Here is a 14,593-nt window from a genome sequence, read left to right as displayed (position 1 = left end):
GTGTTAATAAATTTATTTTTCTAAGATAAGAAATAGTATTCTTATTTTGATATACACTTAGCAACTAATTAGTATTAATGAAGTCATGTAATTAGGTAATACTTTTGTACTTTCACTTAAAAATTTTTATTGACTTTATTAGGGTCACACTGGTTAATAACATTATGCAAATTTCAGGTGTATGGTTCTATAATACATCATCTGTATATGGCACTATGTGTTCACCACCCCAAGTCATCCTTCATAACTACCCCCCCTCTACCCTCCTCCTCCTTCCCTTTTAAAGTATTTTATAAGAAAGTATAGCAAATTAAATTCTAAATTAATATCTAACAAAGGTGTATAACATTGAATTTTAGTTCTAATATAATTTCTATTTTAAATTATAAATAAAATCACAGCTAATCCTAAAATTCCCAAATTGATAGCTGAAACCTTGGTGCCCAGATCAGGAATATACTTGATTAGTTGTGCAATGTTAGAGAGTTCTGAGGTGAGATTGGCTTTACTGATGGCTTTAACTGCAATAAAGACTTTGGTGCCATTTTCTATTTTCAAAGCTTCTGGTTTAAATTCAAAAATTTCTGTTGAGCCAGCCTCCTTAGGTGTCAGGCTAGAGGTGTTCACTAGAGTAGCAATGTCAAAATGTTCTTGGAGCTTCAGGAGATACTTATCTATTCTTATAATGTAGCGGTTGGCTGAAAAACAAATAGACATTTCATGTATATTAAAATCTCTGTGATGCTGTACTGCCAACACACTGCCTTACATTTAGGGCCTTATCAGAAATGCACACTGGGTTTTGTTTATGAAAATCTCAGTTGTAGCTATTGTCTGGTTATTCTGTCTTCCATATTTGAAGGACAGATATGTAAACACTTTTTATTTAGTTATCTAATTACAAGAAATTTAATTGAAAATTATATAATTAAAAGCAAAATCTCAATTTTTCTAGAACTATAAAGAACTGAATCCATTTTTAACTTAGAACAAGGAACACAATAATGTTTGAATATAGTAAAGACATTCAGACCCCACATCTGTATTGTTTCTCGATAAATTGAGAGAGGGATTAATAGGAGGGGAAAATAAGAGAGCAGATAAATAGAGTGGAAGACAAGCAGTAAGGATAAAGAGCAAAGGGAGGCAGAGAGCGAGCGTGGAATGTGTGCTCATTTCTATGTGCTTAGGAGCTAGGCAGACTTTGTTTAGCACCTTAATTCTATAACTTTCTAGCTGTGTAACAAAAAGTAATTTATTAAACCTTTTTAAACTCAATTTTCTTATCTGTGAAATAAAGATTCAATTCATTCAATGAGTATACTGAATGCTTACTATTCTAGTGTTCAGAATTATATATGATAATGTAGGAAAAGTATTTAGCACAAGTTTGAGGAGTTAATAAATGTTTAACATATTAGCTATTATAACTTATTTTATCAAGAAAGGAAAGAAAGATGCTGACATAAATGTTTAATTCCAAAATGCTACTAGAAATCCACCAGAGCAATCAGTGTAAAGATACAGTCTCACATTCTGAAATGCCAGGTATGGAAACTGGGGTATAAGCAAAAGTCAAGTGCCCTTTCTGGATGTGAAGACATTTTGTTGTCAATGATACGTTTAAGGTATTTTAAGTGTGTGGAGAATAACTTTGATTTAATTATTTTGAAAAAATTCAAGCCCTTTGCCTTATCATTCTAGTTTTTCAATAAATGGGTCTTCTCAATCTATACTACTACTCTTCATACACACTCTGTGTTTCATTGATATGGGTTTGTTTATCTCTATCTTCTATCATCTATCTATCATCTATCTTCTATCTATCTATCTATCTATCTATCTATCTATCTATCTATCTATCTATCTATCTATCATCTATTTATCTATCATCTATCATCATCATCTATCTATCACTACTCAGTTTATTATCCCTCTCTTGCTCTTACTTTAATTTAAATATTCCATTGTGAAATTTTGCTTTCTTGACCTTGATCATATTATTTTGTTCCTTCTCGCTCTGTCATGACTACTTGAAGTGTGACTCTCTTTTCATATCTGTGCAAGTTTTACTAATTTCTCAAAGTTCAAAAGAGGCCTAACCTCTTCATGAAGTCATGTTCATGTATTAATTCATCCTGATGACTCTTCTTATTGCACAAAATGGAGTTTTGTAGATTTTTTTATTGCAGGAAATAATTTTCTAAATTTTTTAAATTGAGGTTCAATTTATCTTTTTGAATAGATCATTTTATTATTGAGGGAAAAACCTATGATTTAAATGTTTTTTTCTTCTATCAATTGGAGTATGTGGTACTGTTTTGGGCACATATCTGACTTACTAAATTACTTGTTGGTCAACAACATAGTTATTAAGTTGATGCTCCAAATGATGGAATAAGAGAATCATAAAATATTAGGATTACCTCTAAATGTTTTAGTCATTTAGACCAATTAGCATATTTATGGATATGAAAATTGGGTTACAGAGAACTTAAGTACTTCACTTGAGATTATATAGATATTCATTTATTCTTTGGGATACTGCTACCACATTGTTTTGCAAGACAGAGCAATATTTGATAGTAACTTCAAGCTTTTATTTGTCACCAAAGAGCCTGCCTATCTTAGACATTTGTGGTTAAACACAGTGAAGTTCTTCCTTTCTCAGTGCCCAAGTATAATGCATTCTTCATTCTTTTAGTTTGTATAATCAGAATAAAGGACATTTAGTATGAACCCAATCTTGAACTGAAGTGTTGGCATTGACTGTAATTTATAACTAAATATTTGGTCAGGCAAATTTATTTGAGACTTTACTAGTGGAACTCTCTTTTTTTTTAATTCTGCTATTTATTTGTGGGTCATATTAAAGAAAAATAATGTATTTCAGAAGTTGTTATGATGAGTTATTCATACTGAAGTAGAAAAGAGCTCTTCATGGGTAGTCTATGTTTTCTTTGGTTTAGAATTTTTTTTTTGTATAATAATGATAAAAAGAATATAGCTTCCAAAAATGCTATATAGAAAATGAAAGATTAAAAAGCATATTTTCTATTGAGAGTATTCAATGAGGATTTTATTGTAACCTAAGAGAAAGAGTACTGAACATGTGGCTTTTTAGCACTGACAGCTCATGAGATACTGTGTATTTTGATAATGCATGTTGTTTTCATTTTAATTTTCTACCTTTAAAGGAAAATGGAGAGATTGGATTTATCTCATATGAATCTACTAGTCTAGCAAATACTGGAATAGGATAGCCATTCAATACATAATGAAACTCAAGTAAATTGAAAGTGATGGTGAAAATGATTAAATCTTTTGAAATGAGGCAATTTATTGTAAGAGACTTTGAATGAATGAGATATTTGGCCTTGAACTTTATTCAAACTCCATGGCTTGAACTTCCAAACTAGTTGAGTTTCTCTGCCTAAGATCCTCTCTTTTCAAAGGGATATCTTCAATTAACTTGGCTAATTGTCCTCATCTTCAACTCTTAGGTCATGGGTAGACTTCCTTGGAAAGCTGTTTAAGATATACTCTATGGTCCTACCTACAACCAGGAATTTGTAGTCTTTCAATGTGCTGCCATATCCCTCTGTGCTTTTATAATACATGTCACTTATCATGTTCTGTAAAGTTATCTATTTACTTGTATAAATTGTCTTCTGCACTCACCTGAATGTTGAGAGTAGGGATTAACTCTTAGGAATTCTGCTTTGTTTGAAAATTCAAACAAATCAATAAATGAATAAAATTGTACAAGAAAAACTTGTTAGAGAGAAAAGAATGAAACAGAAAGTTATTAACTATTTTCTTAAAGTTATTTCTAAGATGGTTCATATTGTGAGAGAGAGTTTGACCCAAGAGAATCAGACAGGAGTGGGTGAGACTTGTTAAGTTATTAAATATAGAAAAAATCAAGGGCAGTTAATTATCTTGTAAAGTTTCAATTTCACACCTGAAAAATAAGTGAATAATTTTTCATAGTAGACACTCCACACATTATTTATAAATAGGACAGTAGATAATTCTTAGCAAGTGAAAGACAATGGGGTTTCTATTAGTATATTTTAAAATATAATATCAAAATTACCTTTTCCAAAAAAAAAAAATTACCTTTTCCTAAATCAAAGACATTGCCAGGAGCAGTCCATGAAAGTTGAATAAAATCTTCTTTAAATTTAGCTGTGAGGTCTGTAATTTTGCTGGGTGGAAATATCTGAGTATGATCACCAGAAGGAGGAATTTCAGACAGAACAAAGGAGCCTCCAGAGGTTACTCTGTTAAAGTCTTCTACTTCTGCTTCTTCCATGTCATCATCATCCTCAGGTCTGGGAGGGTTCAATATAATTATACCTGATAAAAATAGTATTTTTGTAACTTATTCCATTGCCATATCTATTCTTATCTTGTAATCTCATCTTGCAATGTAGAAGGCTAATATTTATAGCTTTCAGTGAAAAAAATACTTGTATATTGTTGAATGTTAAAGTTGGTGAAGAGACACACAATGTTAGAAAGATCTTTTAATCTACTTTTACTCTTTACCACTTAAATGTAAATTCTTTGAGAACAAGGGTGATGTCTTATTTCCTATCTCTGTTGCTCGAGCATTTAGCACAATGCTTGCCACATAAGAGAGGCTCAGTAAATTTTTTTCAATGTAAATGAAATGAACTGAAGGGGTATAAGCACATCATGTTGGAAGCATAGCTCAATGCTAGGTCCATTGTATAACTATGGTTTTGAAACATGCATGATTTTATAGCTGTTACTTAGGTTCTCCATAGTACATTATATTTTCCATGCTTGACACGTTATTCACCTTAACAAAGAATATGTTTCTATTTTAAGACCACTTACCATTTTCTGTGTAACCTGGTACATACAGAGCTTGGTTGTGTCGTTGTCTTAAACTTAGCCTACCCATCTTTTTTCTTGCCTGGGCACGTACTTTTAAACTGTATCTACCATTTCCATGGTAATCTATAAAATATCTTGAGTAGATGCCATCATTTTTTACAGTATCAGCTCCTTGATATTGAAAGGCAATAATCAGTCATTCAACAGAGTAAAAATGACAATTCTAATTGTTTACAAACCTAAACTGGAGAAAGCATATGCAAAACAATGACACTAATAAAAATGGAGAAACATTCTACTCTCAAATTCCATGGGAAAAATAAATTGTTCATAAAATTTAAAGAAGATAATGTGCTTATTTCTACATCTAGTCAAGGTAACTGAGTAGGACATCTCAAAAGCATTAACATTTAATTGAATTCACTTAAAAATATGATTCATTAGCATGCACAGGAAATACTGACTGCTAATTGATTGGTAGTAAAACTGTAAGTTCAGTGGAAGTGGATGCAGATTCTTATTACCTGCACCGTTGTCCCAAAGTTCCAACGTTACTTGATGTTCATCTTTGTTTTCTATAAAGGCTGTTACATTGGCTCCCAGAACAGGCAAAAACCCTTGACTGATTCGTGCATAAACAATCATTGGGCTGGTGTAATTTGCTGTATTTCGACTCATGTGAGCTGTTGCAGTTATTGGGAGTAAGGTAGGACTTCTTGCTCGAGTAGTCACAGTCACCGTTACCGTTTGAGGTTTGATATGTTTATTTAAAAGGCTGTAAGCCCAAGTACCCGTCTAAAAAAGAAAAAACCTATTTGAGAGATTTTGTAATATTTTTTTACCTTGTTGGGGATATAAAATTATTTAGACATTTAAGAAGAGTAATAGTAATGATTTAAATGTATGATTTTTATAAGCTAGTAAGTAGTATGGATATTAATTTCTAATTTTTTTCTAGGTGAGAGGAGGAAAGATAGTGAGACTCCTGCATGTGCCCCAACTGGGATTCACTGGGCAACACCATTGAGGGCCAAGGCTCGAGTACTGAGTCATTTTTAGCACCTGAGACTGAGGTGCTCCAATGGAGCTATCCTCAGTGCCTTGAGTCATGCTCAAACTGTTCGAGCCACTGCTGCAGGAGCGGAAGAATAAATGTGGAAGAGGGAGGGGTGGGTAAAGTACATCGTCACTTCACCTGTGTGTCCTAACTGGGAATGGCACTGGGACATCCATATACTGGGCCTGCCGCTCTATCCACTGAGCCATTGGCCAGGCCAAAGCTCTAATTATTTTATTTGTTTTCCTTTTATGACAGATACTGTTTAAATATTGACAATACTTAAGATGTTTGATTGATATAGAATGGAAAAAATAAAAGAATATTCTTACCTCTGCACTACCTGGTATTCGAAGACGGGCAGATCGAATATTTAATTTATCTTCTTTAAAATCTAAGGTTTTATATTTCTTTCCTTTTGGGTCTTGGAGAAGAATTACTGGCTTTTGTATTGTCCAAGTGACAACAAAAAAGGTGTCATTTCCAATTGTACTATCCACAGGCACCGTACCATTTATCCATTTCCCTCCCGTAATTCTTAAGGCTTTACTTTCCAGCTGTCACATCAAAATAAAAGACACATAAAACCATTTGTTACTATAGATAATAAAATCACAAAGTTTGGTCAGTTTAGAAGAATTCTGAATTTACTTTTAGAATTTCAATTAAAATTACTAAGAATTATTTTGAAATATTTTGTCAATAGAAAGCATTTATAACTAAGAATATAGAAGACAAAAGAAAAAGTAGCTGTAATTGTTCCACAAAGACAAATTCAGCGAGGATATTTTTCCCTCTGCACACTTGAAATATTTTCAGTCAAAAGCATTTTTTACTTTTTAGTATGATAGAAGTTTATTACAAATGTGAAAAAGCAAGGAATCATTCTGTAATACAGACCTGAATTGCTTGCTGAGTGATGCTCCCACTTCTAGATGAAATTGTACTGAAAACATCAATAAGGCTATTTATGTCTTTATTGGCAAAAAAACGATGTCCTCCTAAAAATGGACATAAATTTAATTTTATAATACTAATTTTAAGTGGGCTCTTCATATTTTAATTGTGCTATTATTAGTATACTTTAGGATATATTTTTAAATTTCATTTTAAAAATTATCAAAGATGAATTTCCCAGAATATTAGAAACTTTTGTACTTCAGTATCAAGATATAGTACTATAATAACTAGAACTTTGCTCAAAATAAGTTAAAATGAAGAAAATGTAAGGAACTGGCCATATATAATTGTTTTTACATCAATCATGTAGCAAGAACCTGCCACATTAGTAAAGATGATGTAATAACTAAATAATATGGTAAAAATAAAATTTAAGACAAATTTCTGAATCTCCAGCTTATTTTCTAGTTGTGTTTATGATATACCAAAAACAATTAGAAAATTACAGTTTAGAATAAAGTACAATAAATAAATAAATGTTAATGAAGAGAGAGATTACTTAGGTGTGAAGAGTTAGAAAAGAATGGGTTGCAGAAGGCAAGATTTATTATCAGGATTCTAACTACATATAACCTCGTATTCTTTAGGTTTCCATTTTTATGTTTCTCTTTTCTGTAGGTCTGAGCAGGACTGACACTGAGGAAGAATTTTGGAATTGCAGTTGAGTAAGTCATTAGGAACTATTTGGGAAGAAGTTTCAATGTGGATTTATTGATAGAAAATGGTAAGAAATGAATAAAGACAACAAATGCTGACTATTATCAGAAGAAATCAGTATAGGTAGAAATAGAGAGAAGTGAGGGGGGAGAAAAGATAAGATTAACTTGAAGAATAAGGACAAAGTGACAAAGATGATTTTTTTTTTTTTGTATTTTTCTGAAGCTGGAAATGAGGAGAGACAGTCAGACAGACTCCCGCATGCACCGACCACCAGGATCCACCCGGCACGCCCTCCGGGGCGTCGCTCTGCCGCGACCAGAGCCACTCTAGCGCCTGGGGCAGGGGCCAAGGAGCCATCCCCAGCGCCCGGGCCATCTTTGCCCCAATGGAGCCTCGGCTGCGGGAGGGGAAGAGAGAGACAGAGAGGAAGGAGAGGGGGAGGGGTGGAGAAGCAGATGGGAGCTTCTCCTGTGTGCCCTGGCCGGGAATCGAACCCGGGACCTCCGCATGCCAGGCCGACGCTCTACCACTGAGCCAACCGGCCAGGGCCGAGATGAATTTTTAGGATAGGAAACTTTTGAGCAGTTTTGTAGTTTAAGAGAAAGAGGCCTTAAAATGGGGGAGACTGAAAATGTATTTTCTATTCAATTATGTTCCAAAGTTTTACCTGTCATATCTGAAAGGATCTCCAGTTCTTTGGCAGCAGAAGGCCCCAGAGCAATGGTGTGGATGATTGCCTCACTTTGTTTCACATCTTCAAAGCATGAGCTTATTTGATCATCTTGCCCATCTGTCAATAATATGATTTCAGAAGCAGAAGTGCTCTGGCTACTTTGGATAATTGCCTGATAGGGAAAAACCAAACTATCAAATGGAGAAGATCATATCTAAATAGATTTAAACTAAAAATAAACTTATTCTTTACTCTTAGAGAAGTTTTAGGCCTATGCATCAGAGTAGGCAAAATAAACTACTGTCATTCCAGGCTGAGTTGGTATGGAAATGAGTATAATGCCCAATGATCTTGTAGGCTTCCAAAGATAAGGTGTTAATAGATCTCTTCTTTTTAAATATACTCAAACTACCAAAGAAAGGAAAAATAAAACACTTAGGACAATGCCTAGCACATAGTAAGTACTCAGTGTACTACTATTATTGTCCTAAGAGATACTGTGGTAGAAGTATATGACCAAGGCAGATTTAGAAGGCTGCTGACTAGACAGCATTTGCAAATTTATGCCTAAAGGCACGAGTGCAATGTTAAATGATGTGGCATCTGCCTGTAGGGATTCCAGTTGATCATTGAAGAATCTCATGATTTCCTGAAAAAAACACTGACCTATCATGAAGAAGGAAGTTCATACATTAATCAAGTATCACATTGTTATTATTTTTTTTGTTTTTTCTTGACTTCTTCCAAGAGTATTGGCTAAGATCTTTAGTCAGACATATTGAGGGTAAATTCCAGCATGGCCATTGGCTGAATAGAAGAGCTAGTGTTTAGTCAGCCTTCTTTCTGTCTCTCTTTTTCTCTCTCTCTCTCTTTGATATATGATAGAGTTCAATAAATAGCTCTGTGTGATAATCAACTTTTTAGACTTTGGAGTAAGATAAAACAGGTTTTGGGCCCTGGCTAGGTAACTCAGTTAGTTAGTGTGTCATCTCAATTCTCCAAAATTGTGGATTCAATCTTTGGTCAGGACACATGCAAGAATCAACCAATGAATGCATAAATACCGTTAAGTGGAACTGCAAATTGATCTCTCTCTCTCTCTCTATCTTTCCCCCCTATTCTCTCTTTAAAAATTAATGAATTAATAAATTAGAAAAAGATTAGGTTTTGAATCCACAATATGGCTATTAAATATGATCTTGAGAAAGATATTTCATTACCCTGAGTATAGTTTCCTTATGTGCAAAAAGTGCATTTTAATAGTCTCCAACTGAATAAGAAATGGTAAAGATAAAATCAGATCATGAGTATAAAGCATTTAACATAGTTAATGTAGAATATGCTCAATATATTTTAGTTATTCTTGCAATGATTATGTAAGTGAAATGCTTATATATTAATATGGTTTTATTACATAAGTAATTAAATAGGTATTTATAGCTTTGAATGTGATTTGACAGATCTACTCAACAATAGACTGTAGTCAAAATATAAGATATCAAAGTATATTAAGAGAAACATGTATAAACCATTATGTGCAAAGACACATTTTGAATATGTAGTACTGTAATATTTTCAGTGAATAGACATATAGCATGGGACAGAAGTAGATTTACAGTTGTTTGTATGAACGATAATATAATAATTAATAGTAATACAAGAATATATTCTTCCATATTTATAACTGTAAGCCTACTTTTGCCACACCCTATATATATATTTAATAATAATTATGGTTATTACAATAACAGCAATTCTTCTTGAGCACTTACTTATCTTACATAATTGTCACAATTAAATGAGTTAGGTACTATTATTTTCCACATTTCCTTGGTTGAGGAAATAGAGTTTCTGAGTTGAGTATCTTATCCAAGATTATTTAACTAATAAATAATAGAGCCAGAGTTTCAGATTTCTCTGAATCCAGAGCCTCATGCTTTCTTAAACCAATATAATTTACAAAATGTAGACATCATGAAGAAAGCTAAAAAGTGTCAATCAGTGGTGTAGATAAGAGTAACAACCTCTACATTTTAGCTGAGGCAATTTAAAGGAACAATGAAGGACAGCAGTTTACTGTTTTGTGACTTAAAGAATGACAATAAGTAAGCTTAAATATAGGCTAATTTTAGTTTGGAAAAAATTCAAATGAGTACCAGAGGTTCAAAAGTCACTCCCAAGTTTTGATTTCACAGTTTCATTTCATTAAACCTCCACCCGTGTGTCTTGGGTTTGGCACTATATTGCTTGAGGAACTACCTCTGTGTTTGTGATTATTAAATATCAATTTAACTTGATAAACTGGGTTTTTCTTATTCTGTAATACAGAGATATTACTGATTATTTTCTTTCACAATCCCCTTAACAGAATATTTTCTACTCCCACAGATTCATACTTTGGAAGTGTTAAAGAAATGGGGAATTCCTCAGTGAAATCATAATGACTGTGTACACCCGGGGTTTTTTATTCCCTCGCTTAACCACTCCCCAGTTTAACACAGAGAGGCTCCAGCTTAAACAACAGATGTGCGAGAGTAATTTTTAAAAAATATATTTTAAATGAAGGACCTGTGAGCTCATGATCCTTGTTCAAATATGGTTGGAAAATATTAAAATCTAATAGGAATGACAAACGATATTTTATAAAGCATCTAAAAATTTTACCTGGAATGCAGCTGTGAGGCCTCCGCAGATTGAAGTTCCTCCCTCAGCTACTGGAGGCAGATTCGCAGTGATACTTCGGTAAGCAGTATCATTGGTTATTTTTGTAAGATAATTTTGGATTGTAGCCGTACTATCAAATGTGACCATCCCAACCAATGATCCCATTTCAATAATTTGAATCAAGTATAGTTCTGCTGCTTGATTCATTCGAAAGAGACGGTCATCCTGTAAGAAAAGTATGAACAATTCCAGAGTCTCCTCAAATCTTGGCATATTGTTGAAAGACCAAGTTGTTTGTGTGCCGAAATCATAATAATATTTGATTACTATATTTTAAATTATTTATTTATTTATTTTAGAGAGAGAAGAAGGGAGAGAGAAATAGACAAATAAGAACATTGATATGTTCCTGTATGTGATCTGACAGGAGACCGAAGTGCCAAACTACACGTTAGAACGATGCTCTAACCAACCAAGCTATCTAGCCTGTGCAGTTTGCTATGTTTTAGAATTTAATTTTTTTACTTATTAAATAGAAATAATATTAAAGAAAAAGTTTAAAAATCAGGAGTGTTCTCATTGAAAAAGCCATAAAAATCTATATGTTTTTAAATATTTCATAGTTTTAAATTCAGGAATTTCTGCTAAGGAAATATTTTCATAATGCATACAGTAATATTCATGGCAACATAATTTTTATCAATAATTTGAAGTTATCTAAAATATTCAATAACAGTTCAATAATAGTTGACTAAATTATGGTATATGCATATGATAAAATCATTAAAAAATAGTGTTATGGAATTATTTTTCTTCCTGGGATGTGTTTAAGGTATAGTAAGTAAAAAATATTCATATTATAAAACATACAAAATGTAATCACATTTCTGAGGTGGAGCAATAAATGGCACAAATTGAAAAATCACTGTAATGACATAATGCTTAATGCTGGAATTATGGATGATTTAAAATTTTACTTTTTCTTCAGTTATATTATTTATTTGTTAGAACCAAAAATTTAAAAGTAAACATTATTTATAAGTCAGTAACCTTACTATAACAATTACTTTTTTAAAAATCTCTTCTTGTCCATATAAATTACTACAGTAAAGTTTATTAATAATAAATATATATTTCAATTTGTTTAGTAAAGCTAAATTAAGGTTAAACTATATTTCTATTAGCTTAAATACTTAATTTAAGAGAGCTAACAAATAAATGCCTTACTGAACTCATGCTTCCAGATTTATCGAGTACCAAACAGACTACTCGTTGTTTGGTCCTGAGCAAAGAAAATGTAGGAGGAGGTGGTGGATTCTTTCCTTTCATGGGAGATGCATTCTGAAAATCATCAGAGCCCTTGATTACATCCCATGTGCTTCTGTGGTTGCAGATTTTGTTTTGTAGGTTTGGAGCTTCTGTATTGTGTGTTTCTGCTGTACAAAATTCAGTCACCTGGGGGGAAAAAAAAACGGTGAGAAGATGATATTATGGTGACTGGTGAGGTATTACCTTCCTTTCCAACCATTCAGCAATTACATACTCCACATATTTTATCTCCTGACAATTAAAAATAATTTCATAATCTAACATCTGACATGTATTTTGCATATTTGAGTGGAGAGGAAGCAAAGTAAAACCGTGAATATGCCCTGGAATGCTTCGGGGGATTCTTTCAGGTATAGGTAGATCATGGCAGTGTGGGGTGGCGATGGCTGGCACAACTGCTTAAGTTAACTTCTAAGTTTCCCTTCTAGACCCTTGGAGGACTCAAGCCTTGAATGAAGTTTAATGGGAAAAGGGACAGGATTTGCAGTGTTTTCTAGTTGCCCCTAAAAGTGGGATAAAAATGGCCTTCTTTAGTTGCCTAAGGATTTTCTATCTCTTTATAGTTGTTCGAAAAACTTGAAAAGAGATATTCTCACAGCTAGCATTCTTATTGGCTGTGGTGAACACTGACATAAGTTAAACAATACTCCTGTAAAGTAATGGAAATGCAGGGAAAAAAATGAGGAAATATGATTGTGTCTCTTTCTGTTGCAACGGTGAGTTTTATCCAGGAATTCTGCTAAATGATGTCTCATTACTTAGAATCTGTGAAAGTCCTCAAGTTAAAAAGACTTAGTAACTTGGAAAAATGCTCCCATAAGCTAGTGTAGCATTCAGGAAAAAGTTTATCTTGCAGTAAGTTTCAGCTTATATGAAATACTGTACTTATAGAAATGTCGTTTCATTTTTAAAAAATGTCTTTGCAATATTAAGTCTTCAGAAGTAAACTCAGATTTAGAACTAAATTATTAAATTTGGATACATTTTCTTTAAGTTTTAAGAATTTGCTTTCCTTCTGGTATGGTTCTGATTTATATTTTCCAGAAAGCATTATATTGGATGGTGAAAAAAGTGTAGTTTTCAATAAGAACAATGATTCATAATCAAGTCTTTCTGATAGAAAATGCCTCTCAAATTCGGTCTTTCTGCCTTTGCCTCTGCCTTTATTCAGGGATTCAGGCCTTCTGGTCTCTTATCTGCTTATTGCCATGGCCTGCCAACTGGCTTCCCTGCCTCCACTACTCTCTCACTCCATTTTGTCCTTCACAATTGGTAGATATATCTTCTGGAACAATTGAATTGATTTCATTTTCAGCTTGAAGCTGATAATTTAAAATCTGAACCCATTAGTTTTAGTCAGAATTTCTTGTTTCAGTTTCCTTTCTTGCTTCTTGCTCGCCATCCTTTGCTTGTAGCAGCACAGTTAGTGTTCTTCTGGACAAGATGTGTGGTTAAAGTAGAGTATTTATATCTGAGTCATATTTTATATAATTAGTTCCCTTCTTTGATAGGGGAAACTAAATGTTATAAATTGGACTTCAGGAATAGTAGCTTTTAGTTATAGTGATAGGGGATTATGTAAGGGATTAAATTACAATAATTTCTTGTAAGAGTTCAGACAGGCCTTCCTGCTAGGAGGTAATGCACTGTAGATAACTAAAAGCTTAGTTAACCAACCTTGATCTTTGTTGCCTAAGAATACTGAGAATCCCTCTTGCAAAAGCAAAGAATCTCTTGTGGATGGTTCCCAGAACCCCTGCCAGACCCAAGCTTTTGTGGAGCAACATCAAAGATGCCAGATAAACCCGTGTCTGTGTCAGAAGGACATTCTGGGTAGGCATCTCTGTATCTGGACTCCCATCTCCTGCACACTGCTATGTGATTAACAGCATGCTCTGTAATGAATTACTAACCTCCCCCAAAATATACAAACCCGCCAGTCAGCTAGACTGTTAAGGCTGTTTTTCAGACCTGAGTTCCCTGCCTTCTCAAATTGCTGGCAATTTGCATTAAAGACCCTCTTACACCTACTCAGTCCCTGTGTCTCATGAATTGGCTGAAAGGGAAAGGCAACATTAGTCCCAGTTTGTTCCGAAAATAACTCTATTTCAACTACATGATATTCTTCATTATTATATATCTCCCAGGTAGGCAGCATAAGTTATGTTCTAATTGTCCAATGCTTTTGGGATTTATAGTTTACTACAGACAGTACATATTCCAATTATCTTCCTTTGTAACATGATCTGATGTCTATTTGAATGCTGAATTATTTGGCTAATCTTTGCTGATGTCGATTCAGCAGTTAACATGAGTTTTCTTAACTCATATTTCAAATATTTCCAGATGGGAGCTTTAGTTGGCTGGAAAATCATTTCTAC

The 14,593-nt window shown here is 33.4% G+C and overlaps 1 protein-coding gene across 1 annotated transcript in view; it reads right to left on the bottom strand.

Annotated features, from left to right (window-relative positions):
- Nucleotides 1-326: 326 nt before the first annotated feature.
- LOC136398347 (calcium-activated chloride channel regulator 1-like) overlaps nt 327-14,593 on the bottom strand; it is a 39,000-nt gene continuing 24,733 nt past the window's right edge. The window contains exons 9-17 of the mRNA XM_066372668.1: nt 12,111-12,338; nt 10,884-11,108; nt 8,214-8,391; nt 6,827-6,927; nt 6,259-6,483; nt 5,394-5,664; nt 4,870-5,040; nt 4,123-4,362; nt 327-698 (exon numbers count right to left, since the gene is read on the bottom strand). Coding sequence (XP_066228765.1) covers nt 379-698; nt 4,123-4,362; nt 4,870-5,040; nt 5,394-5,664; nt 6,259-6,483; nt 6,827-6,927; nt 8,214-8,391; nt 10,884-11,108; nt 12,111-12,338 — 1,959 coding nt within the window. The 3' untranslated portion in view covers nt 327-378. The remainder of the gene's footprint in view (nt 699-4,122; nt 4,363-4,869; nt 5,041-5,393; nt 5,665-6,258; nt 6,484-6,826; nt 6,928-8,213; nt 8,392-10,883; nt 11,109-12,110; nt 12,339-14,593) is intronic.

The sequence above is a fragment of the Saccopteryx leptura genome, chromosome 3, assembly GCF_036850995.1.
Source record: "Saccopteryx leptura isolate mSacLep1 chromosome 3, mSacLep1_pri_phased_curated, whole genome shotgun sequence".
NCBI classification, from domain to species: domain Eukaryota; kingdom Metazoa; phylum Chordata; class Mammalia; order Chiroptera; family Emballonuridae; genus Saccopteryx; species Saccopteryx leptura.
The sequence above is the reverse complement of the archived record's forward strand: the minus strand, read 5'-3'. Positions and strand labels throughout refer to the sequence as shown.